The 25,411-nt window shown below is 43.5% G+C and overlaps 5 protein-coding genes across 11 annotated transcripts; 4 read left to right on the top strand and 1 right to left on the bottom strand.

Moving 5' to 3' along the window:
- Positions 1–408: 408 nt before the first annotated feature.
- On the top strand, positions 409–2,039 carry LOC111080626 (bromodomain-containing protein 2-like). Its single transcript, XM_041594874.1, has 3 exons — positions 409–519; positions 579–1,910; positions 1,969–2,039. Exons 2-3 carry the CDS (start codon positions 593–595, stop codon positions 2,037–2,039), a joined length of 1,389 nt encoding a protein of 462 aa, XP_041450808.1. The 5' UTR covers positions 409–519; positions 579–592.
- A 710-nt stretch (positions 2,040–2,749) lies between these two features.
- On the bottom strand, positions 2,750–4,435 carry LOC111080071 (serine/threonine-protein phosphatase 2A activator). Its single transcript, XM_022375468.2, has 4 exons — positions 4,227–4,435; positions 3,549–4,172; positions 3,273–3,481; positions 2,750–3,201 (listed from the first exon to the last, which is right to left on the bottom strand). Exons 1-4 carry the CDS (start codon positions 4,252–4,254, stop codon positions 2,842–2,844), a joined length of 1,221 nt encoding a protein of 406 aa, XP_022231160.2. The 5' UTR covers positions 4,255–4,435; the 3' UTR covers positions 2,750–2,841.
- Positions 4,436–4,868: 433 nt separating this feature from the next.
- On the top strand, positions 4,869–5,624 carry LOC111080079 (putative oligosaccharyltransferase complex subunit CG9662). Its single transcript, XM_022375481.2, has 2 exons — positions 4,869–5,097; positions 5,157–5,624. Exons 1-2 carry the CDS (start codon positions 4,959–4,961, stop codon positions 5,465–5,467), a joined length of 450 nt encoding a protein of 149 aa, XP_022231173.1. The 5' UTR covers positions 4,869–4,958; the 3' UTR covers positions 5,468–5,624.
- A 3-nt stretch (positions 5,625–5,627) lies between these two features.
- Positions 5,628–7,765, top strand: LOC111080061. Of its 2 annotated transcripts, XM_022375449.2 has the most exons (5): positions 5,628–6,310; positions 6,376–7,283; positions 7,332–7,413; positions 7,473–7,619; positions 7,754–7,765. In XM_022375449.2, exons 1-4 carry the CDS (start codon positions 5,987–5,989, stop codon positions 7,617–7,619), a joined length of 1,461 nt encoding a protein of 486 aa, XP_022231141.2. In that variant the 5' UTR covers positions 5,628–5,986; the 3' UTR covers positions 7,754–7,765. The 2 variants fall into 2 exon arrangements, with proteins under 2 accessions (XP_022231141.2, XP_041450774.1); XM_041594840.1 differs by lacking the exon at positions 7,754–7,765 and having other exon boundaries at positions 7,473–7,634.
- Positions 7,766–8,073: 308 nt separating this feature from the next.
- LOC111078881 (membrane-anchored lipid-binding protein YSP2) lies at positions 8,074–25,398 on the top strand. Of its 6 annotated transcripts, XM_041594791.1 has the most exons (11): positions 8,076–8,939; positions 14,814–15,176; positions 15,392–16,016; positions 17,588–17,837; positions 17,917–19,063; positions 19,143–19,395; positions 19,454–19,584; positions 19,653–19,849; positions 21,843–22,323; positions 22,383–22,503; positions 23,942–25,398. In XM_041594791.1, the coding sequence occupies exons 1-11, from the start codon at positions 8,629–8,631 to the stop codon at positions 23,975–23,977; spliced, it is 3,915 nt and encodes a 1,304-aa protein (XP_041450725.1). In that variant the 5' UTR covers positions 8,076–8,628; the 3' UTR covers positions 23,978–25,398. The 6 variants fall into 6 exon arrangements, with proteins under 6 accessions (XP_022229562.2, XP_041450725.1, XP_022229556.2 ...); XM_022373870.2 differs by lacking the exon at positions 23,942–25,398 and having other exon boundaries at positions 8,074–8,939; positions 22,250–22,323; positions 22,383–22,475; XM_022373864.2 differs by lacking the exon at positions 23,942–25,398 and having other exon boundaries at positions 22,383–23,033.
- The last annotated feature ends 13 nt before the right edge of the window (positions 25,399–25,411 follow it).

Below are 25,411 nucleotides of genomic sequence, written 5' to 3'. Positions count from 1 at the left end.
TGCCAGCTGATTTTTGAGGCCAGTGTTGCTATGCGGCAGCACTACGAAAAATTATACAAAAATCATGCAATATATATATATTTATATTTTAATAATATCTTGGCTGTGCATATGTATGTATTTATGAGTATCGAGCTATAGCTTAAATTTGACTTTCAGTGGGATTATAACACCCGTCGCCCACAGAAGAAAACGCAGATTTTTGGCGTCTTTGGTCACACAGTCTAGATTTATTTTCTAAGTTTATTCTTGAATATTCGGCTTATGTACTAAGCCGCATGGTTAACAAGACATATATGTTTATATGTATATATATTTGCACATAAACACATCTAAGCGTCTCGCTGAACACAGGCCTGGAATCATATATGTATGCATGTGTATGCATTGGAAAGATGGCGAACTGGTTCCAGTTCTTTCTGAAACGTCAGCTTCCAGATCTTTCACGGCGTCAAATTTTGGTTTGGAGCAAATTACTCGAAATATAACACAAAAAAGCAAAAGCGAATCAATCAAAAAGTGAGTGAAAACTAACAAACTATTTAAGTCAAATAATATTCGTTCGATTCTTTACGCAGAGAAGGTTAATTCAATGAATTCAGCGCTGCGAAAAGTGAAGCAGGAGCCGGGCGTGCTCTCGCTGCCCGAAAAGAGGCTGGAGCAATACTTAATGTCGCTGCCGGAGGTGAAGCCCGAGCCAGGCTTAATGCCAGAGGTCAAGCCCGAGCCAGGCTTAGTGCCAGAGCTGAAGCGGAAGCCAAATGCAGCTGCGCCCGCGGTGAAGCTGGAGCCAGGCCTATCGAGCGTCGCAGCGGCACGGCTCAAGCAGCGACTCGCGCGGGAGCTCAAGTCATGCGGAGAGATACTCCAGGTGCTGTTCAGCAAGAAGCACTCGGGCTATGCCTGGCCCTTCTACAATCCGGTGGACGCAAAGAATCTGGGACTGTTCGACTACCACGACATAATCAAGCAGCCCATGGATCTGGGCACCGTGAAGCGCAAAATGCACAATCGCGGGTACAATAACTTGGCAGAGTTTGCGGCCGATGTGCGTTTAATATTCAGCAACTGCTACACGTACAATCCGGCACATCATGATGTCGTGATCATGTGCAAGAAGCTGGAGCACACCTTTGAAGCACTCTACGGCGAAATAATAGTGGACATCGAATCGGACGACGCCAGCGACACGGAGAGCGATTCCGACATGGACGAAGAGGTCAGAGCCAAGATAAGAATCTGCCAGTCCAAGGTGGAGATTGCCAGTTCGCGAATGCGCGATCTCATCGAAGAGAATCGCAAGATAACCCAAGATATAAAGAAAGTGAGGGCCAACGAGGAGAAGCTCAATGCCAAGCGACGAGAAGTTGATAAAAAGATAAAGGGGCTTGAGGCAGAAATCCAGACGCTCACCGATGAGATCTCCACGCTGAAGAATGATACAAAACGGGGTAAACAGGTCGCCCACGGCAGCTCGGCCAGCACAAAAGTGCAGCAAGTCAGCGACTCGTCCAGCGAGAACTCCAGCGTCACGGAGAGCGAGGACACCAGCGAGACGGAGAGCGAGTCCAGCTCGGATGAAGATCTCAACGAGAAGCTGATCATCAGCCAATCGAAAATAGACATTGCCTTCTCCAAGCTGCGTAACTTAATGAAGCAGAGCAGCAAGATAGTGCTGGAGAAGCAGAAGCTGATCAGCGCCGTGGAGAAGCTCACTGCCAGGGAAGAACTCCTCGATCAGAAGCGTAAAGGTATTGAGAATGAGATCCGAGAGCTCACCGCTAACATGTCCGTCCTAAAGAAGTCAAAACAAGAGCAGAAGAAAGGGAACGATCCAGTCGGTGGCTCCCAATTGACTGGAAAATATGAGTCAGTTGGTGGCAGGAAGGCCCAGCCCAACAAGGACGACGGTATGTTAGCACTTGGCAGCTGGAAGTAAACGTTTATTAATCTTTCTTCCATCTACAGAGAGCGATGAGGAGATTCAACAGCAGGTTAAAAAGACACGCCCCTCGAAGCCCCGTGTGAGTAGAGTTTAAAGAGCGGAAATACCCCAGTAGTTCAGCCAGCTAAGATTCCTTTATGCCCCCGCCCTTTCCCACAGGTGCATGGCAAGAATTTATATGAAAATTCGGACTAATGGCAGCCTTTGAGGAGATGTGGACCTTCGGTGGACAGCACCGGGGACACGCCATCCAGAACACCAGTACCGACCCCAAAGCATCTGCCAACAAACAACAGAAAACGAAACCCTAAGAAACACAACAACAGCAGCGGCAACCGCAAACCCAGAGACACGCACAGCAGCACATTTAATTACTTTATATTTATGGCTTAGGAATAGCCTGTGGATTTTAGACAATCCTTTAGACAAATATGCTTAGAGTTATTAAAGCTCAGCGAAGCGATGAGTCCCGAAGAAGAAGTCCGTATGTAATCCGTCGATGTTGCCCGTATAAATAGTCTATAAATTGTTCCAGGTTTCAGCATAGCTGAAATACAATATTTGAATCACAAAAGTGCCTGCAATGCTCGCCAGTAAAAATTACCACTAAACCGACAAAAATAAACAAAATTTCAAGCCGTCTTGGCAGCCTGCAGAAAATATTTGAAATTATATTGAATTAATTTTCTTTTGTGGAATTAAACTCAATATTAAATCCTAAATATTCCTAGTGCCACTGCTTAAGCTCAATGCCAATCCAAAACCAGCTTTGGCGCTGCCTAGACGTCAAAAGACAAATGCAACTCACATTTATAAGCAATTTATTTTGGAGTAAATGGCAACGCTATTAATAAGAGATTTGTAACACAGGTTTGGGGGATCGTCATCATCTGCTACTACTCGGCGGCTGGCTCCTTGGGTATTTCATTTAAATTGTCACCGGATCCCTCGGCGGCGGCCACCAGCGAAGCCGACGAGGCCGATGCCGATGGGCGCAGGACAACGCTACTGTCGCTGCTCTCGCTACTCGAATCGCCCGCATTCTGATCGTTGGCCAGAGCATCGATCGGCGGTGGTGGCGCTTGTGTTTGTGGCGCTTGTGGCACCAAGGTGGGCACTATGCATTTACGCTTCGACGGCGGTGCGGCCACATGGCCCAGTCGGGCGCTAGTGATGGTTGTGCCAGCGGTTACCGTCTCGAAGGACATCAGCTCGCCAAAGAAGACGTGCTGAATAACCGGAAACTTCGAGAGTATCTAAAACGAAGGATTTGCGGAAAGAAAATAAAGCTTGCAAGAACGCGCTGGGCTTTAGGTAGGCTGCTCACCTCCTTTTGGTACATTTTGACCAGACCCATATTGATCTTGACCCACGAGGGCACGTCCGTAATGCTCCACAGCTGATTGGAGTGCTCGCCAAAGTGGCCCGTCTTCACCTTGCAGATGTAATCAATGCAGCTGATGAACATATACTGATCCTTGTAGTCGCTGATGATCTGCTCCTCCACAAATTTGGCCGGATCGAAGGGACTGCGGACTGCAAACCAGAAAATACAAGCAGCTATGAATAGAAATCTTTGGCTTAACTATTGCCGTTTGCTTGCCCGAGAGTTGTGCACTGCCCCAGATGAAGGGAACAAATTGGAAATCGTCCAGCGACCAGACACCCTGACTGCCAGCTGGTTCCATGTTGTATGTGCGCTGCAATTGCCTGGCAAACTCCAAATAGCGACTGAACAGGCGCAGTGCAGCACTGACAATGTCCTGTTCGTCCAGTATTTCGGCCTTGAACAGCGCACACAGGAAAAACATAAAGGACAGCTCGTGTCCAGTGCCATAATCGATGCGCGTGGCATTGCCAAAGGCCTCCGTCAGATACTGTTGCAGTTCGTTCAGATATTTCTGCTTGCTGGGCGGCAGTAGTTGTCCCAGCAGCTCCGGCAATTGTTCTCGCATGTCCCTGGCCCAGTCACGGTAGGCCTTGTTGCCAAAGCGCTGCGGCTGATCCAAGGGCGGATATTTTTCGACCAACTTTTCCAATTGCTCGAAGATGCGCAACAATTTGCGCAGCATGTCCGACTCGTACATGGCGTCGGTGGACTTGATGCCCTGTATGGCCGAGCTGGTGCCGTTGATGTATCCAATCAGATCATGGTAGGCGCGGGAACGCTGCCACAGTGCTAGGTCGCCAATATTTTGCACTCTCTTGGCAATTGCGGGCAATAGAACTGCAACCAAACGCCATTGTCATTCGTTTTCAATAGTCAGTGCCGTCCACGTACCTGCTTCATATGCATTGGCATCTGCCATGCTTGTTTAATTTGTGTTACTCAATTTAATTTTTTGTCGGAATTGCGTTTTATTTGTTGTTGCTTGCATTTGTGCATCGATAGGCCGGCTATCGTTATTGGTATTGGCCAGGAGCAGTGTGACCACAAAAGTACTCGATAGTAGCAGCAAAATGTTTTCAAAGCGATGATTGGGCGCGCCAATTGTTCTTTATTTTGAATTTCTTCAAACGAATTAATGCATTATATTTAAATTGCTAGCACATAACCAACGGTAAAAGTTTTGTTACATTCTTTAGATAAAATAATTGAATATATTGTCACACCGTGACTTTTAAAAATATATCGCACATCTTCACAACTGGCATATCGATAGCTCTGCACCCTACACGCCTACGCCGGTGTCTTTTATCGTGATAGTATCGGGCTCAAATAATTATTAAAAAACCATTGAAACCTTTTAGGAACTTGTCCATTGTAAAAATTAGATGCCACCTGTCGATTTGTTTACAAATGTGTCTTCGTATTTTATAGCAGCCAATCCAAACATATCAAAAGCGCAACGACTGTAGCTCGATACTATCATGATAGTCTCAAACTCATCGATAGTAGAGGACAGCAGCAAAATATCGATACTATCGATAGTGCCCTCTTTGGTTTGACACCTCCAAACTAAAGAAAAACATTTATTTACATTAATTGTGGTTAATATCTGAAGCCGCAGCCATGATTGAGACGTTGTACAGCCTCCCCTTCCACATACTGGTGCCGCCCAACATCAAAGTGCGACGGTTCAGCATCCCCATGCCCTCCCCCATGGCTGTGTTCAGTGTCATTTTGCTCTCCTACTTTTTGGTGACCGGCGGTGAGTACACAAAAATGCTACAGTTGGCATAGCCATAAACGAATCGAATCCTTTTCTAGGCATTATCTATGATGTGATAGTGGAGCCGCCCAGCGTGGGTGCCACTGTGGATGAGCACGGCCATTCGCGTCCTGTGGCCTTTATGCCCTACCGGGTGAACGGACAATATATCATGGAGGGACTGGCCAGCAGCTTCCTGTTCACCGTCGGCGGCCTGGGCTTCATCATAATGGACCAGACGCATGCGCCCGGCAAGACGAATCTCAATCGACTGCTCCTGACCGCCATGGGATTCATTTTCATACTGGTCTCCTTCTTCACCACGTGGCTGTTTATGCGCATGAAGCTGCCCAGCTACCTGCATCCTTAGACTCAACCAAGCTTAGGCCGGACCAATCTCTCTCTTAGTATTCCATAAACCGTATATCTATTATAAATGACCGAAAGTATCCCCGGGAGCAAAGCGGTAGAGCCACAAATGTGTCGTCTGGCGCTGGCGCTGCCTCTGCCTCTGGCTGTGCAAAACTATTGGCTCTCAGTCTGCCTCGCGCTGTCCATACGTTTGGCACGTAGCCCGCTCTCTGCCCGCAGCGCGAAAACAGTTTCCATCGCATATATATAATTTTAGAATCTATTTTTGTTTATAAATATAAAGAATATATATGTGCATGCAAAGGCAAACGAGGAAAATCGCCAACTAGTCAGTCGGAAGCAGGGTTTGGAAAGTTTGCGCCCCAAACCAGCCAACCAACCAACCAACCAACCATTGAGCCATTAAGCGATCCCCAACGAGTGATGTAACCGCAGAAAAAGTCCTCCTCAATCGATCTGCTTGCCTCGCCTGTGTGTTGTGTTGTGTGTGTTTTAGCTGCGTCGCATTTTGTTTACGATGTCGAAAAAGTGCAGCGTGCGCTCGCTGAGCGACTCGGCTCTGGCCGAGCTGGCCAATCTGCTGGTGTCCACCATCAGCTATGTGCAGTATGCGCCCGATGTCCATCTGGACATAAACATTGTGATGGTCGAGCTGAACGAGTATCTGGCCCAGTCGGGCGCCACATCGAACATATACCAGGATCTGCTGCGGGTCATTCTCAGCTCGGACTATCTGGATGCCAACATGCGGTTCACCTGCCTGCAAATGCTGCTCAATTGTGGCGTCACCTTTCTGTTCACGGAGGTCTTTCCGTTCAGCTATTACGAGAAGATCCTTCAGGTAATTATGCTGCTGCACAGATCCCCTGCAGGATCTTGGCTATAAGTTGGCCTTCCATTTCGCAGGTGATTGCTGCACAGGGCGCTGGCCTGCGCGTGCTGAACATCAAGGGCATCTGGGTGAAGGAGGAGCACATGCACTACATGTACGACATTGTGAGACGCTGCAAGCAGCTGGTGAAGCTCTATGTGCCATACATAGCCAACGATCAGTTGCTGGAGGAGATTGGCAAATGGTCGACGCGCCTGCAAATTCTGGACATCTCCGGGGAGACGGACATCACAGAGATTGGCATTGATGTGCTGGCCAAGGGCGTCTGTTCGCAGTCCCTGACTGTTGTGGACGTGGGCATGCCCGGTGAGGAGAACATTTGCTATTCGGACATTGCCCTCATACTCGAGCACTGTCCACAGGTGGAGACGCTGTCCACGTACTCCTTTGTGGGCGCCTCCCTCAAGTTTATATTTGACAATGTCGATGATCATTTCAAGTGCCAGCTTAGGTATGTGCACGACACGGCCACGGATGAGGCTACGCTGCAGGTGATTATGCAGACGTGTCCGCGACTGGAGACCCTCTACCTGGACTCGCCCAAGACGGGCTCCCTGCGGGCACTGCACACACGCACCCTCAGAAAGCTGAAGATCAATAGGTTTGTGGTGGCCGAGCTGCTGCCCCTGCTGGAGCGGCCCATTGGCCGCAATCTGCGACACCTGACAATGATCAAGGGCTCAGGGAACTTGGAGCTGGGCAAGCTGGCGCGCCTCTGCCCCGCGCTGATCGATCTCGACTGCTATTTGATAGAAAGCCTGTCGTACGGTCAGGCACAGTCCAAATTCCAGGAGCTGGAGGGTTTGGAAATTCTCAGCAGTGCCATTATGACGAGCTCCCTCAAGACGTTTCTCTGCAATTGCACGGACCTCAAGCGCATGGCCGTCGATACGGTGGACTTCACCGATGAGGATATAATCAGGTAGGAGCAGATTGGTTGCGGGATCATTGCCTAATTCTTTCTTTGTAGCATGTTTGTGCAGCATGACTTTAAAGTTCTGGAAGATATTTGGTTCACTTTGGCCCCAGAGCTCACCGTTCAGGCTGTGGAGGTGAACATTTCGATTGCTTCGATTATTTCCCTTGCTTAAGTTTGTGTTCTCTTTGGCAGTTACTCTTGGACAGCTGCCCGGAACTGCAATCTGTCGGGCAGCTGACCGGCTGGTCCCTGACGCCCGACGATTTGGCTCTCATTCGTGGACTTCTCAAAAGCGGCAACTCGAGCATTGTACTAACGCCAAATGGGTTTCTTGCCTGAGTATTATTAAGACATTCCATTTGAAGGATCATTTGTGTCGTATATGATCCTTCAAATGCTCCATTAATTCCCTGAACATGTGTCGTAGAGTTTCGTTTCCAATTTAAAATTCGATTATTCTCTCTCTCTTTCAGCGCCTACAATAGACATCCCACCGAGTCCATGCGGCAGAGCAAACGTTTTTATAAACAAAAAATATGTGTTGTGTATTCTAATTTTCTTGTGATATTAATAAAATAAAGATTGTTAAATTTTTGAATAATTTAAATTAGTTTTGAACGCCGTTTTCACGAAAATCACCGGCGTGGACGTGCAGTTGCCGTGCTATCGATACGTGACACATCGCTTAGAGATGTGCGATAAACAGCTGTGGCCGGGAGTTGCCATGGTGCCGGCAATTGCCAGCAATTATTATATACACATTTTATTGACTGAAAAACACCACGAATCATGGAAACAACATAAGGGGAAATTAGGAAATATATTTAATTATTTTTGAGTCATAAAAGTGACGGGAGTAATGAACTCGAGTACAGCGGCGTCTGCACACTGAAACCCTCGACATCCCTAGCCACGACGTATACCTTTTATGCGCAAAAAAAGTGAAAAAACGGAAAGGAAACGAAAGAATTTATACGCACTTGTACATGAATCTCACTTACGAATAAATACAAAAAAACATTCGAGTGTAAACGATCGATTCCACATAACATGTAGACATCAAAGAGCATAAAGTGGCAGTGTTTTAACTATGAAAAACCACAAAAATAAAAAGAAACTTCCGCAGACGTCAGCAGCGGCGCAGCAGCAGCAGAGATAGGCAGTGGACAGCGGCTGAGCAGAGCATAGCGGAGAGCCGAGTACCGTTGTTGCTGGACAACGACGACGACGACTACGCAAATTGCCTCCGCTAAAAACACTTTAAATATAATAATAAACTAAATAAATCTCAGACAAACGAGAGAGACTGTAATTGTGGGGCGGCAACGGCAACGTGTGCCGTGTTGTCATGCATTTTGTCACACAGCAGCGCCAACAGCAGCAGCACCAACAGCAAAAACAACAACAACAGCAGAGATCGACCTCCTCCTCGAATTCCTCGATAGCATCCACATCATCGGCACCATCGGTCAGCGCCAGCAACCGTTTTGTGGCCCTGTGCAAATCTTCCAGCCAAGGTGCCCTGCCCAAATCCTTGGCCACAGCTCAAAGCATATTTCGCCAGTCGTCACACCACCACCACCATCATAGTAGCCACCATAGCCAGCAGCAACAGCAACACAGGCACAAACGCACTGTCAGCCTGAACGCGACGCCCATGTGAGTGTTTTACCCTAACTGTGTGCCACCTGCCAACCCAAAAAGACTTTTAAATATAATTAAAAGCTAAGCATATTTATTTGTGGTGTAGGTTTATTTGCTGGTTTGCATGTTTAAAAGTTACTCCTTCCCTCTTGCTCCTCATATTGCATGTCGTTATACATACGCTATACTCGTATATAGCATTCCATTCCTTTCAGTTGGCTTATCTACCAGTCACTCCAGTGATAATACCCATATTGCGCTCCCAGTCTACTTTGTAGTCTGCTTACCCCACAAAACCGTTTACTTCTTGCATTAGCTCCCGTTTTACTTCTTTTTTTTTTCTTTTTTATTGCGCAACAGTTGCGCGCTCAGACGTATCAAAAGAGTACTGTGGGTTTCATGGTGGTAAGGTCTTTTTAAATGTGTTTATTTAGCTATTTGTGCTATTCCAGACTGTTGGCCATTTTCTTAACAAGATGGAATAGTTTTTGGTGCTTGCAGTAGTACGATTTTAGGCAGTTGAGAAGATTTTTCCACTTCCAGAAAATAATTAAAATGTTCCATTATCAAATTGATATCATATGATAAATTAATCTAAATAGATTTTTTTTAGTCGTTTCTGGAATTCCTTAACCCCTTTTTATGTATCAAATGAACTCCCTAATGGCATTAACTTGTTGTTAAAACACACAAAATTCTATTAAACGTAATCAGTGATCAACAAAATTAGCTCATATAATTTGATTTCATATAAGTTTGGGATAATATAATGTTGTTAGCTTCGAAAAGCAGCAAGAAAACCCCAAAAACTAAAATAATGACCGAATTCTAAATTGTTTTAATGAATTAATTGATTCAATAAATTAAAATGAATGCTACAATTATTTTTCAAAAATTAAATAAGTGTGGATTTCTAGAACTAACCATCAGGAGACCAGCAACAAAAACCTTCTTTATGTGAAAAGCAGGCAGGGCAGTGTGAGCAAGAGAAATATTTGCTCTAGTTTGGTTATGTAGGCGAACTGGCGACAGCGCAGCGGCAGAGAAACGGTAGAATATAAAATATAATAATTTGGCTGGACTTATTCAGCTGTGGGTGCTGGAAGACATCATTTTGCTACAAACCTGACGCAGCTCTTTGACGGAAAATTCTTATTTGAATTTTCGCATCGTATGTTATTTGCCAACAAGTGTTTTAATTTTAAACCTTTGAAACGCACTGTATGTGCATAATCGCATATACATATGTACGTATATGTATATAATCGTATCAAAATTTGTGCGAGTGCAGCGAAGCGTTTTCCATGTAACCATGAATGAACGAATAACGAAAAACAAACTTTTTCCGACTAGCCTTGGGCTTGGCTTGGCTTGGCAGATACAGATACTGTGTGGAAAAGCAGATTGTGCGAGAAGGTGCGGAATATATTTATTCCAGCAAATACATTTATATACATTTATGTATGTGGGTTACTCTCTTTATCAGAAGAAACCTTTGTTGAGGTTCCGAGGAACAAAGCAACTGCTTCTAGCGTATGCAGTAGTCGACCAGTAGCCGCCTCGCATAAGTCTTGCTCATTCTCGCTGCCTGCCTGGTGGGTGCCTGCCGTTCTCTGGCAGCTATTGCCGATTCTCTCTCGAGTGCAAATTGTAACGTCGCGCTGAAATGACGTGCCCGGCACAAGTACAAACTGCCTTGAACCGCCCCGCCTCGCGTGCCTTCAAACAGTCAGCAAACAAACAAACAAACAAACAAATCAACCAGCAAAAGAACAACAAAACGGAACAGAGTAGCAGAAAAAATTAATTAAATAATTAACAGCAAAACGGTTGCGGTTTCGCGGGGCATGTCATAGTGCTGCTAAAATGTGGGATAGTTCATAAATTAATGACATTTCGCCAAAACAGTGCTAAAAATAGAATATATTTTATTTTCACGTCGCGTTTTCACGTTTCGTCATCTGTTTATTTCGCTCGTTTGTGCTTTCTGGCTTTGTGTTCTGTTTCTGTTTCGGTTCTTCGAACGATGACATACATTGTGACGGCGACCCCCCAACAATAAAAGAACCAAACCCCCCTCCCCACACACACAGTAACAACGGCCAACAAAAGCAACAGCAATGCCGCACGAGGAACCAAAAAAACCGCATAGGAAAACCCTAAACGTGGAACCAAAGAAAACCAAAAGAAAGAAAATGTAATACACTTTTTTTTTGTTTTTTTTTTTTTGATTTTACCCACTTTATTATTGATTTTTCGCCAGTCTTTCGCCAGTCCCCCAGTCTTGTTGCATTTTGAGGTGGAAAGGGAAAATATTAATTACGATTTGACAAAGTCGTTGCCCGCTTTCAGATATATGCATATATGCAGAATAGATCTGCCCCACCCCCCTCTCTGCGACTTGTTGTCAGTTGCTGTTAATAATTGTAATACATTTTTTATGTGGCTAATATAGTTTTTTATGGCTAGACTAACGCAAAGGTTAGAGTTCAACGGGGCCGCGAGAGAGGTGAGTGTAGTCGGCTGCACTTTCAATTACATCGATGGCAACTACAATAATTGATATATACTATATATGTACATATATATATGTATATACATATATATTTGGTTTATTATTTTCTATAGAGCATTTTTCCTAGGAATCTCATCTACATTTGCCCTCTAAAAAATTTCCACTCAATTATTCAAAACAATTTCAATGATTTATCGTATCCATTTTAAGATTATTTCAATTGTTTCGTACTTCATTTATCAGTTAATATGCTAGCCAGATAATTTGTACCCAAAAATTTCTCAGCTCCTCTTATCTCCACATCTTTCTCAGAGTCTATTTTTACTAATCTGTTATCTGGGGGGGGAATTATTCTCACACTGAAACTTTCTTAAACACTCGTCGTATATGTATGTTTAATTGCTCAATGAAGAGAGTTTCTATATACTACATACATACATACATATATATGGTACATTATCTCTGATCTTTCTCACATTGAAAGTGACTTTTTCGTAATCGCATAACGTATATACTATATACATTCATACATGTGTACTTAATAAAGGGGAATTATCATTTAATGGTTCCTGTACACTCCATTATTTTTGTTTGTTTATACAATTCCCCGTTTCGTATTTGTGCTGTTCGGTTGGGGGCTTGAATGATGTTCATCTCAACAATGTATACAATATTTCACTTTTGCTATGAACTTGAACGGGGGGACATTGATAAGGCCTGAGGTTTTGAGTTATTTCTAGAGCCGATCGGGAATACAATCTTTATACAAAGAATGGAGCACACTAAACAGAGAAAATATGTCATTAATATTGAACACAAAAATAGTGGAAGCGATAATTACATAGAAAATGGTTATTATTGGATATAAAAATCATTTATTAAGGGTTCTAATCTCCCTAGTTCAACGTTGGGAATTAGGAGAATCAATGAGCCCTCGTCACGCACATGACATGTATTTTGTTTTTGCAAAACAGTCCAAGTCCCAATGCCCTCTAACTGAATGTCCAAATAGAAAATCGTAACAACTAATCTTTGACCGAAATCTGTATTTATTTCCATAATCCATAACAAGACACAATCCTCGGGTACAAACGTACTGTGTAATTCCGTAAGCAATTCCGTAACCCCCGAGTGCGGTCGTTCTATAATTCACATATTGCTTGAACAATACAAATCGAAACAGATGTGGCGCCTAATAATTATTAATATATCATTAAACTAGCAGAGGGTATTTTGAGCAGATGTGTGCCAGGCATGGCATGAGATAAACGTGTACACGTGTATTATTGATCAGCAGCCGCTCTGATATTGCCACTTTCGATCAGTCTGTTTCCATGCAATCCAGCTGCTATTTTGTGTGGCAAAGTCGGAACCCATTGGATTGGCGTACTCCCATAAAAAGATAATCAAGTGTGGGTTGGCCTTATCTGGCTAAAATGTTTGTTAACGATCAGTGTCAGAAGCTTTTTCATCCCAAAACTAGGCTTTCTTTCTTGTTGTGTAGATCAGCAGGGGGTTCAGTTTTTTTTTTCAAATACATTTTTTTTCAGTTCAAATACAACAGTAACAGTAAACTCTAGTTTTCGAATCATGCACACGCATTGTATATTGTTTTGGCAATTCTCAGGTATTCTCTTTGGCAGACTTCGCTTGTGCGTCTCGAGTCCGAGCATCAATGTGCGCCGTGTCCTATTGGATACGTGCCCACCGCTTTAGCAGTACTTAAAAGTCGGTTAAAGGCTTACCATCAGCTTTGTAAGGCATACAAATTTGATTGTATGAGACTTTAGTGTTTGCACAAATATTGTACGAGTGGGCGACGACTGTGGGTCTGACCATTAACATCTGGCAGATTGCTTTATCAAAGCTAGAAAGAAGCGAATATCTTATCGTTCTTATCACCACTAAATGGTATACATACATGCTGGCGGGCCTATAAGTATATATGTTTGTATGCATATATATATTGAAAATAATAAACAATTGTGACCCACACAGACAGACAGAGGCTCAGCAAAAGCTCACAGAAACAGAAACACAGAAAAATAGTACACAATAGAATTGATTACCATCGTTGAATGGCAATTGATACACCACTCTGTCGCAGTCCACTGAGGCAAGAGCATGTCTAATTGAAAATAATAAATACATTTCCATAGCCAACCATAGCCATAGTATTGCTATCAAAATTGCTATAATGTTGAACGGGAAATGGCGCAAAAAGAAGCGAGCGCCTCGCGTTCTCTGGTATGGAAAAAGCATCCAAAAAGTTGATTAGAATTTCCAATGTGTGTGTGTCTGTGTGTGTGTGTGTGCTATCTGTGGCGTGAAACAATTAAAGGAAATTAATTAAAAGCCAAATTACTGGGAACGATGATCAGCTTCAGCGATATTGTCTCTCCCACAAAACCAATTGACAGGTGTCGATGGAGGGGAGGGGGCTACTACTTACTATCCCCCACTTCAGTGTCTTTATTGAAGCTGTTTGCTTATCACTTGCCACTTACCAATAACAGTTATTGCTTGAAACCGCATTTTATAAATTATAATTTTTGTTTTGATGGCAAAAGTTTTTTATTTTTTTGTGTGTGAACTAAAAGATTGAACTTTAATGTTTAATAAGTATTTTACGCGTAAAAGGAGGCATTTTATCTGCCTAATTGATTGTGAGTCATTGTGTAGTGTTAATGAACTCTTGGAGAGAGCAAATAGATGAGTAATTACTCATTTTGTATTTATGATTAGAAGAGTCTTTTTACGTCACTGTTTGATATTTGTAAGGAATGATTTAGTAGGTCTTGATCTTGATCTTCCCACTTCTGGGTTTCAATAAATTTTAATATTAATTCTGTAAATATAAAATAATATTTCTTTAATATTTTAATATTAACTCTGAAAATATAAAATATTATTTCCTTTTCGATTTTTGTGTCTGACTGGGAAATTATTACTTAATTTTATTCAGATTTGGGTTGGTTTTTGTTATAGTTTATATTAATATTATATCGAAATATAAAATTAATATAATATTTCTGTGTTATGTTTCATGTGTTGGTAGGGTTTGTAAATTCTTACTCAAGCGCTAGTTTCTAGGGGCAACAATTTGTTGCAAGTGTTTTAGTGAGGCAGATTATTTGTCTATCCATCAAAAATGTTAGGAATTTTTCTTATTAGTGTGTCGTTCATCCTTTTCCTTACTTCCCCATTTGTAGTTTGATAGTAGTTAATCTATTAGCATCCTTGCTCCCATGTAGAACTGCGATTTTTGGTTGCTATTACAGTCTTAGGTCGTAGCATCCTTTGGGCATGTCTTTTAATTTGGCATTTGTTATTTTTGTTTGTTTTGATTTGTTTATATATGCATTTTATTGTAGGATTAAAGATATTACTACTATAACCGACCCAACAACAACAACAACCACCACAACCACAACTGCCGATAGTCCGTGCAGTAGTAAGCCCCCAGCCAATGCCAATGCCAATGCCAATGCGAATGCCAATGCCAACATGTTAGCTGAGACACAGCACGAGTCACAGCCAGAGTCACAGTCACAGACCCAGCCACAGACACAGCCACAAGCAGAGCAAGCGCAGGAGAGGTGCCAGGAGCCAGAGCCGCCGACTCCTCAGCAGGAACAGCCGCAGGAGGGGCAGCAGGAGGGGCATCAAAGGAACGAAGATGCCACGTCTGAGGACAGGGCAGCGGCGTCTGCTGCTTGTAGCAATGGTGGCGACAGGTAGGTGGGAATGGATCCATTCAGTGCTCAGGAAACTCTCCAGCCAGGCCATGGTCCAATTCCGTAAGAGAATTATTTATTCCAAATTTGCATGCCTAGTTCAAGAGTTTTTCCATTTAATCAACAATTCAAAACGGTAGCTTTAGAGCCGGAATGCAAAGTGGAATTTATTTACTAATTTTGGGCTAAACCCCCCACCTCCCGTACCATTGCAGGCGCGATTCTCTCAGCGAGGAGATCACAATTACAACCACCACGATCAACAGCAGTTTGAACAGCAAACTACTCACCATCCAGGAAGCTGCGGGCACCCTTGAGCACAGCAGCATATCCATTTCGTCGACGTCTTCGAAACAGAACACTTCCACGGCCACAAACTCAACTGCGGCGGCGGTATCCACAGCGGGCACAGTTGCAGCGGCCACTGTCGCCACAGCAGCAGCAGCAACCACAGCAGGAGCAGCAGCAGCCACAGCAACAGCAGCTTCAGGATCTCAGCAACGCAATGAGTCGTCGGTTGCCTCCTCCTCCACCATCAATGGCATTAATAGCGGCAGCAATCCTAGCCTAGCCCAAGCCACTTCCAGCTCTAATACGAATTTGGCCAACAGCAGCAACGGCAGCAGCGTCCCACCGCCATCCACGCCCAGCATCAACATTGTTGCCAGCGATCAGGGATCAAGGGATCAGCCACTGCAGTCACAGAGCGTCGACTCGAACGGGTGTGCCCAGCCAGGCGGCTCCTGCACGGACAGTCCCAGCAGTCGCAAGAGCTCGACCAGCTCCAAGGGACGAGCCAGTCAGCCAAAACTCTCCACATCAAGCAGTGGACGAGATGAGGTGAGTGAAAGCCAGGATCAATGTGGGATCAATCAGCCATTTGGGCATTAGTTGGGCGGGGAGAGTGGGAAATACTTGCACTGCATTTTGCTGTCTCTTAACAATGAAGTTCCTACCTGCAGAATATTTGACCAAAGCGTGAGCTTTTCAAACTCAGAGTGGGGTATAAATTAGAAGCTTTGAAGTACATAAACCCACGATAAAAATGTCAGCGATTATAGCGTTTCTGGGCGATTAGAACTCAATCAATGTAACTTTTTATGATTAAACACCTGTTTGGAATTAAATTTTCAAGGCCAAGCGACCCAGTGTCGACCCATAATTGGCAGCAGAAAACAAACAGAGCAGAATCAAACATTCAAAACATATGCACAGCCTTAATATAACTACAAGAATATCTTGCAATAGTTCGATTGCATTTGAAATATGCTGCCCATACCTCAGAAGCCTTCCAATGTACACGCAGCTATACTTTTTGAATTCTTTTTGTTTGATCTCTACTTTATGGAATATATTTTCAATCTCAGAAGGCAAAAAACCGTCAACTATTTCCGGTTTTTATTTGCATTTCCAACGAAAAAGCTTTCAGTTTGCTGGGCGTTTGCTTGCCCAAACCATTAGCACAAAAAGCAACAAAGGTGCGAAGAAATCCCGGCCAAGACAGATGATCGACCGAACGACTGATCGATGGATCGATGGCTGAACACAGCTGTATAAAGATGGATCGCTTTTGGCAGACAAGACACGACACAATGAGAGATATCGAGTCACAGTTTAATAACTGCATTGGAATATTGAACGTCAGTGTGTGGTGGTCTCAAAATCTAATCGCTCCCAATTGATAGTCAGCGCACACACAAATGTGTCAGTCATTCCCAGTATATATATACATACACATATATGTGTACTTATATATGTTTATATGGTATAATGTATGGGCATACTCTATCACCCATTCAATGTGCCGCAGCTGATTAGAATTACCCGTCCGGTGTGAGGCCAAAAAGCTCGCGACATAAATTTTCGGTCGAAGCTTTTTTCTGCTCGCCTCTCTCTGCCCATTGATAAGATTTTATATATATATATATTCTTTTTTTTTTTTGTGTTTTGTGTGGGCCTGTGGGCTGGTAATAGCAAAGCGGTATTCAATAAGCGACGGCGCGTCTCCACGGGTACGATACCAGCAGAAAAAAATGAGGCACAAAAAGTAGCACGAGTATCGCGAATTAGTTTTTTTTTTCCCTCCTTTATTTGTTGTTGTTGTAAATAATTGGTGGGGGTCGTAAACAGGCGACAGGCGTGTGGTATTGATAAGAAAATAAAACCTAGACACCTGGCCGAAAGTTGTTTCCTATGAACCGAAAGGTGAATCATCATCATCATCATAATCGGAGGAGGAAGAGTTGAGCAGCGACAGAAGCAGCAGCAGCAGCAGCAGCAACAGCAGCAAACATCAGTAGAAATAAAACAATTGTTTGAACGGGTAGCGGCTATAATGTTAGAGCGCGCGTCGTTTGATTGGTTGCATGGAAATTCTAATGGTTATGGATCAACTCTCCCTCTCCCTGCAGGACAACGCACAGCACAGGCTAAACGAGCTGACGCCACACGAGCTGAGCATCCTGCGCGTTGAGCGCGGCAACGATCAACAGGTGAGCAGCAGCTCCAACTCCAACGAGAAGTCGGCCAAGCCCTCGCGGCTATCGGAGCGGGCCAAAAAGAAGTCGTGGTACAACGTCATCTATCCCAATTACAAGTCACGCGCCGAGGACTTTAAGAAACTCTTCAAGGACGTGCCAAACGATGAGCGATTGATTGTGGGTAGGTAGCACGACCCCCACACAGCCAGCACCCCCCCATAATCGAATTAAATTTAATTTTCTTGATTTACTTGCCTTAGATTACTCCTGCGCCCTGCAACGGGATATCTTGGTCCAGGGCCGTTTATATGTATCACAGAACTACGTTTGCTTCCATGCCAACATCTTCAGCTGGGAGACCTATGTGAGCATCAAGTGGAAGGATGTCACGGCGATAACCAAAGAGAAGACCGCCTTGGTGATACCCAATGCCATATCGATAGCCAGCGGCAAGGACAAGTACTTCTTTGCCACATTCACATCGCGCGACAAGTCCTTCTTGATGCTCTTCCGTGTCTGGCAGAACACGTTGATGAACAAGCAATTCTCGCCGCAAGAGATCTGGAAATACGTCCACAATTGCTATGGCGAAGAGCTTGGCCTGACCACCGACGACGAGGACTATATTGATCCCACATTGCATAAGGATACCGAAACCGATGTGGATTTTCACACGGCCCTTGATGACGATCAATCGAATCAGTCGCAGCAGTCACAGTCACAGTCACAGTCGCAGCAACAGCTACAGCTACAGCAACCCCTGCAGCGTTTAAGCGGCAACAGCAGCGCCAGCAGCGGCGGCAGTGGCCGGGCAGCAGCACCCCGCAAATCCAAAACAAAATATTTCTTCAACTCTTCTAAATCTTCGAATTCGGCCAACGCATCGGCCAGTGGCTCCGACAACAACAAGGAGAGTGCACGAAAGCTAAGCAAGAAGATGAAACAGAATGCCAAAGAGCTGACGCTGAGCTCCGTGAAGCCAGCGGAGCAGTCGGTGGGCGTCACCATGATGAGTCTGCCAGGCGGCGGCGGCAGCAGCAGCAGCAACAGAAACAGCACAGAAAGTTCAACAGCGACAGCAGCAGCAGGCACAGCTGCCACTAACAATGCAAGCAACAGCCTGACGACGACCACAGCCAGTGGCAGTGATAAGAAGAGCGCGGAAAAGAAAATCAGTACGAGTTCCAATTCGGGAGCAGCGGCGGCGGCGGCAGCAGCAGCAGCAGCCACGGCAGCTGCCGCCTCGCTATCGGCCTCGGGAGAGGCTAAACATGTGGCAGCGGAAAGCAAACGGAAGATGAGCAAAAATCATCGGCAACGGGAACCAGAATTGGTCAGCAAAAATGCCGAAGAGGTGGCGCCCACAGATGTCTCGGACTCGTCCGATTCCGAGGAGAATAATGTGCCGTAAGTGTGTGGGCAGAATCCCACTAAATAACTTGCAAGTTGCAGCTATTGCAGCTAATCCGGTTTAAATCTTTCACAGATTTGTGCCCACCACCGAGTGCACATCGACGCACGAGGGCCGCCAAATAGTTCACACCATTCTGCCCATCAGCGTGGACACGCTGTTCAATTTGCTGTTCACCAAATCCAAATTCTTAACGGACTTCCATGCCATGCGCAAATCCACGGACCTGACCATTGGCGAATGGACCAAGAACGAGGAGGGTCTCAGTGTGCGCGTTGTCAATGTCACCGTACAATTGGCCGCCTCTGTGGGACCCAAGACCTCAAAGGTATAACAGCGGCAGCGACAATTGAATTGATTGTTTAATTGATTTTGCCATTTTGTAGGTGACCGAATATCAAACGATGAGGGCATGCAGCAAGCCGGGCGAACTGTATTCCATAGACGTAAATAGTGTTAATGCAGGCATTCCATATGCGGATAGCTTCAGTGTGCTTATACACTTTTGTTTGGCCAGGTATGACGCAGACAACAAAAACATCCAGTTTCAGTGTCAGTTTACTCCTTTTTTTTGTCCGTATATAGAACGGTTGATGATCACACCATGCTATCGATACATACCCAAATTAAATATAAGAAATCAATTTGGGGCGTTGTCAAGGGATTCATCGAGAAGAATACGTGGGCGGGTGTCGAGGATTTCTTTGGCGCTCAGCTGCATGCACTGCAGAGTGAGACGTGTATACCGCCTGCAAAGGGCAAGGGACGCAGGCCAAGGCGTGGTAAGCATTTAGATGTAAGAAATAATAAACAATTAACAACAATGCAACAACCACAACAACAAGAACAACAACAACAGCAACAACAACAACAATGCAAAGCAATTTTAATTCTATAAAAACAAATGGAATATTTACTCGTATTCTATATACACTGCCAATGCGAATGCCAATTGCCATTTGCCATTTGCTTCTTCTAACCACACACACACACACATACAACGACAACAAAACCACTTACGCATGCATACCAAACCATTCCTCCAACAAAAAACAACAACGAAAACAACAACTGTTACTGCAACAAAAACCACCAACGAAAACCAAATTCCAATATGCTAAGCTACAACAACAACAAGCTACAAACAACAACATACACCACAACAGGCATAAATCAACAATCAACAACAACAACAACAGCAGCAGCAGCAGCAGGAACAGGGACAGCTATGGCAAAAGCCACAGCAACTTTAAACGAAACGGAAACGGGAACAGCAACCAGCACGGACAATGACAGCATACGAGAGCCATCATTATCACGACATCATTATCACCATCATCATCAGTCGGAACAGCATGAGCATCATCAGCACCAGCACTTGCACATGCATCACCATCACCATCATCATCACAGTACTACTGCCAGTAGTAGCCAACAGCAACCGCATCAGCATCCGCACAATCAAAGGCCGCCGGCGCCGCATCATCATCAGCACTTGCATCATCATCATCAGCATACGCAGCCACTGTGGCATCATCGTAAGGCCATTTTTCAGTCGAGTAAAGGTACATTGTACACACACAGCCAGTGATAGCTATAAAAATGGGTAGCAATTGCCAGCGGAGTGGGTTTCAGAAGATGCGAAAAGTTTGCTAAAGTTTCCGTTCCATGTTATAAATAACTTCATTGTTGGTTTTCCGTTTGACAATGAGCTGCTATAAATGTTGTGCAGGTGTATCGGAGGCAGATTACCCACCCAGGTGTTTTTTTTTGTTTATCAGTGGAAAGTGAATCCAGGTGCAGGTGTCGAAACATATGGTGTGTTCTAAATCTTTGCACGTGCTATCGATTTTAATTGCAAAGATTTGAATCGCTATCTAATCTGACAAAATATGAAACATTTTGAGAATAATCGTGTGTTGTGGGCTAGACATTGAGTTGACATGACTCACTTTGAGCACACCACAAATTCATAGAAATGCACATGACATGCTCATATAAAGATTAAGCATTAGATAAGGTGTGTGTCCACACACCCTTCTGTCCAGCAGTGGGCAGGCAGGCCTTTTTAATTTGTGAGCAGTAAAACTAAGTAAACCAAACAGCGAATAATATGAGCCAGCTCAATTCTCGAGCATTCTCTTTGGCAGCATTCGCTTGTGCGGGTCGAGCATTTAAAAATATTCATTGAGAAACTATATAGTGGCTAACAATTAGCAAGCAATCAATCAATTATAAAGTTTAGACTATATCTAGTAGAGTATATGTATATTTCAAATAGGAATCTTCTGAGATGCTTTCAATAGTAAACAATTGAAACTGAAGAACTTCTCGCGTGTCATACACATTTGCATCATTTGGGGGTTCCGTTCCCTCTCTCCCGACTCTCTCGAATGCTTTCCTCAATCATATCAGATATGTTTCTCAACTCTTTTATAATCTTACTCTTTTTCCGATTCCTATATTCGAGTTCCTTTAATCTTTTAACCCTTCTAGCGCTGGCAATTGCTGCCAACCATATATGTATAGAACTTATACCTGACCAATTTGCTTTGTTATTGCAGTTATTTTTATTTTTAACGAATAGTTCTCCCCGATTTTCTGTTGTATCTTAATGTTGTGATTCTGTTGCCTCACCATACCATACATATGCGTGCACCCGATTCTGGCTCATATTTTATTAGAATTATGCTTTCGAATGATTTGATTTCTAACCGTACCATTTGCCATTCCTCTCTCTCTCTCTCTCTCTCTGCGCTCGTCCCTACTCCACAGGTACCGCCACACAAATACGCCCCTTGGAGGAAGCAGCTGGCGGCAGCGGCGGCGGCACGGCACAGACTGGCATTGGCGATACACTGCTGGAGTCACATTTACTGTCTGGGGGCGGCGTCGCCGGATCGGGGGCCGTTGGGGCCGCCTCGAGTCATGCTGCTGCTCTGCTGCACGAGCACGGCAAGCTGCAACAGTTGTCGGGCCTGCAGCAGCAGCAGCTCCACCACCAGCAACAGCATTTGCAGAAGCACCTGGGCGGCGTCGATCTCGGCGGCGTTGGCCGCCTGCCACTGGCCATGGGCCAGGGACAGGGACACTACAGATTCCTCAAACACAAGGGCTTGTCATTGTTTGTTATACTGTTGCTGTGCTTGATGCTGGCATTAAATGTGATATTATTACTTAAGCTCTGGAAGCTGGAGGAACGGATTGACGTGGATCTCAGTCGACGGGCGCACTTCCCCAGTTTGGCGGCCTTAAAGTGAGTACCACTGCCATTTAACAACACTTTAACACAATCAATTTCTATTCGATGCACAGGGAACTTCCCAACACAAATGAGGAATGGCTGGAGCTGTTGCGTCAGCAGGAGCAGTCGCATGAGAGCGAGCTGCGGAAATGGCATCACGTGCTGCAAACTGCCATCGAATTGCTGAAAAAGGTGAGCATTGTCTGCGAAAAGATCTACAACGATGACCAGCTGCGTCAGAGCATTGAGTCGATGTCAATGCACACTGAATTTTAAGCATCTCATTAAAAATGTGAAAAATGTGAAAAACAACAGCAACAACCAGCAACCACGACCACAGCAGCACCCAACAGCAGCAATACAGCAAGCGACAATTAATTGTAACGTAAACCACTCACACACACACACACACAAAACACACACACACACATACATGTATACATACAGTGCGTTGCAAAGCGTTAAGACAGGCAGATTGGGCAGCAGGTGACTCGGAAGCCTGTTGGCGAGTAGCTGACAGCTCCAGACGGATGGTTAATCAATGCCAAAAGCTGTTGGCCAGCCAGCACATTCTTCACCTGAAGCCTTTCGGCAGCGAGTAAAGGCCGCTCTTGGTGAAAAGATAAAACAGACTCGCTGGAATTCTATTCTATTAGTCCATCTAATTCTAGCTGTTGGAAAACAGTTCCTTTTTCGTTAGCTAAGCTAATTAAATTCAATAATATATTCTATTAAGATTACCTTTGATTCTGCTCATAAATTGACAAAGTTGGAAAATAGAAATCCCAAGAATTATATTCGAAAACAGTCAGCTGTTCAGCTGTCTCTAATTATTCAAACGAAACCGACTTTATTAAGGAATTGCCACAGTTGAGGCGTAGAATCGTATGAATATACGTGAATTCTAATTGAATTAAAATTAATTTCGAAATCCAGCTTTTTATTTTTTGAGAGCTGTTGCCTTAACGTTGTGAAACGCACTGTATTTAGCGGGCATTTGTAACTGATCTCTTAGTTAGAAAGACGTAAAAACTTAAACAAACAAATATTGTGGCATGTTCTCCGTTCTCTGTGCAAGAAGCGTTTACTCTGGGTGCAGACTGATGTGGAAACATCGGCATAATTAACCCCTTGAATCTTCCACCTATAGTGCAGCCAGAGTAGATGACTCTTTAGCTCTAGGTTTTTGTATTCCATAGAACCCCGAACACAAGGCGAACACACACAATTTGTTAAACTGTTCGACTGAGACGCGAATGAAATGTTGTTATGCATAATCCAATCAATTTGGTATCACTCCCAACCACATTTTGTGCTGTCCAAATCCAAAAACAAAATTCACCAAAATTCAAAAAGTTCAGACAGGCGAAAATTTAAAATTGTTGTGTAATATTTGTAAGTAAATTTTTGCTATGTTCTTCCATTCTCTCCTCTGTTGTTAATATTGCCGGAATTTAGTTTGGATTTAATGCACACTCTTTTTTTAACTCTTTTGTGTTTACTAACCCATGTAATTTGATTACTTGCGCACTGAATGAATTTATGTTGAAAAATGTTTTATGTTTTCATGAATTTTTCTATTTTTTTGTTGTAACCTGCTGCTCACCCGAAACGTTTTTATGTTTTTCAGACTGAAAAAACATTGGCTGAGGTCTTTATACGTTAGCTGCAAAAAAAAAAAAAAAAAAACAAAGTTTTTCTATAATTGTGGTGCAACTAAAATTAATCCAATCCAATTGTCTTCGACACACGAAAAAAGGCAAAAGACCCACAGCAAAGTCTTGGGCCCAAAGCAAAGCCACCAAAAAAAAAAAATCTGAAATTGAATTTAAAATTCAACTAAAATTTAGTCACAAACCTACCCACACACACACCCACACACCCCCACACACACACACATGAAACACATACAAAAAATACCCAAACACCGCCCCCCTGAAATTCGTAATTTCTACATATTTATGTCTATGTTCTAAGTGAAGAAGAAAATGTGTAATTTAAGTTATAAGTAGCTGCATTTTAGTTAGGATTAGAGCAATTGTTTATCGTTTTTTTATTAACTGCATTTACGTTTGGCACCTGTTCGTTTTGGCTTTGCTTTAGACAAAATGTATCTACAAATTCCTCAAGTATTTCATATCTCACAACATACCAAAAAAAAAATCAACAAAAAGAAAAGGAAAAAAGAAAAACCACAAGCAAGAGGGGCGCGCCCTGAATTTTTGTTTTAGAAAATTCATTACGAATGTCGAATGTCGAGCAAGCGCAAAAAACAGCAACAGTAACAGTTAAATAATATATTTATAACGGTCTGCCTGCCGGTCTTTGCAGGCTAACGGGTTAAAAAATTTGATAAAAACAATTATACAAGAGAAATGTTTATTGTGTACAATATTTTTGTAAAAGCGAATCGAAACAATTGTGAGCAATTCTTTCGTTCGTTTGTATAACTCCTCTTTGATCTACCACCCACTACCGCTCGTTTACAGTCGATACCCCACAATACAGAACCCGAACCGACAGACACTTCAAACCAAACCCAATCTACAATGCTAAGCGCGAGGAGACCCGATAATGGCATACTCTATATATACACTATATATACATACATATATATATATATATATATGTTCCGATATATATAGCCAAGTATTGCTAGTTTGTAGTGGTTGCATTTTAACAGAACAAATCAAACCAAATTCAGCAAAGCAAATGCAAATGGCAAACAACTTGTGCGAATTGAATGCGAAAAATGTTTAAACAGAATTATTTAAGTAAATACATTTAGGTCTAAGCTATCAAAATGTTGGCTAATTCCAGCACAAAATCAAAAAAAAAAAAAACTAAAAACTGAAAAATAAGCACGAGAAGCATGTGAGAATCGCCCCTTCCCCCAAAATATATATACATATGTATAATTATTGTCAACTTCATTTGAGCCGTTCGCGAAATTGGCTTAAAAATTGTGTCACAAGTCTTAGTCTTAAAGTTAAATGAAATATATGAAAGAATGAAACGAAACCGAATGTTAAGCTGCAGTAATGAAAATTCTAATTTATTATAAAAACAAATAAATGAAAAATACAAAAAAAAAAACACA

Source organism: Drosophila obscura, unplaced genomic scaffold (assembly GCF_018151105.1).
Source record: "Drosophila obscura isolate BZ-5 IFL unplaced genomic scaffold, ASM1815110v1 contig_37, whole genome shotgun sequence".
NCBI classification, from domain to species: Eukaryota; Metazoa; Arthropoda; class Insecta; order Diptera; family Drosophilidae; genus Drosophila; species Drosophila obscura.
Note: the sequence above shows the minus strand (reverse complement) of the source record. Positions and strands in the feature narration are given on the sequence as shown.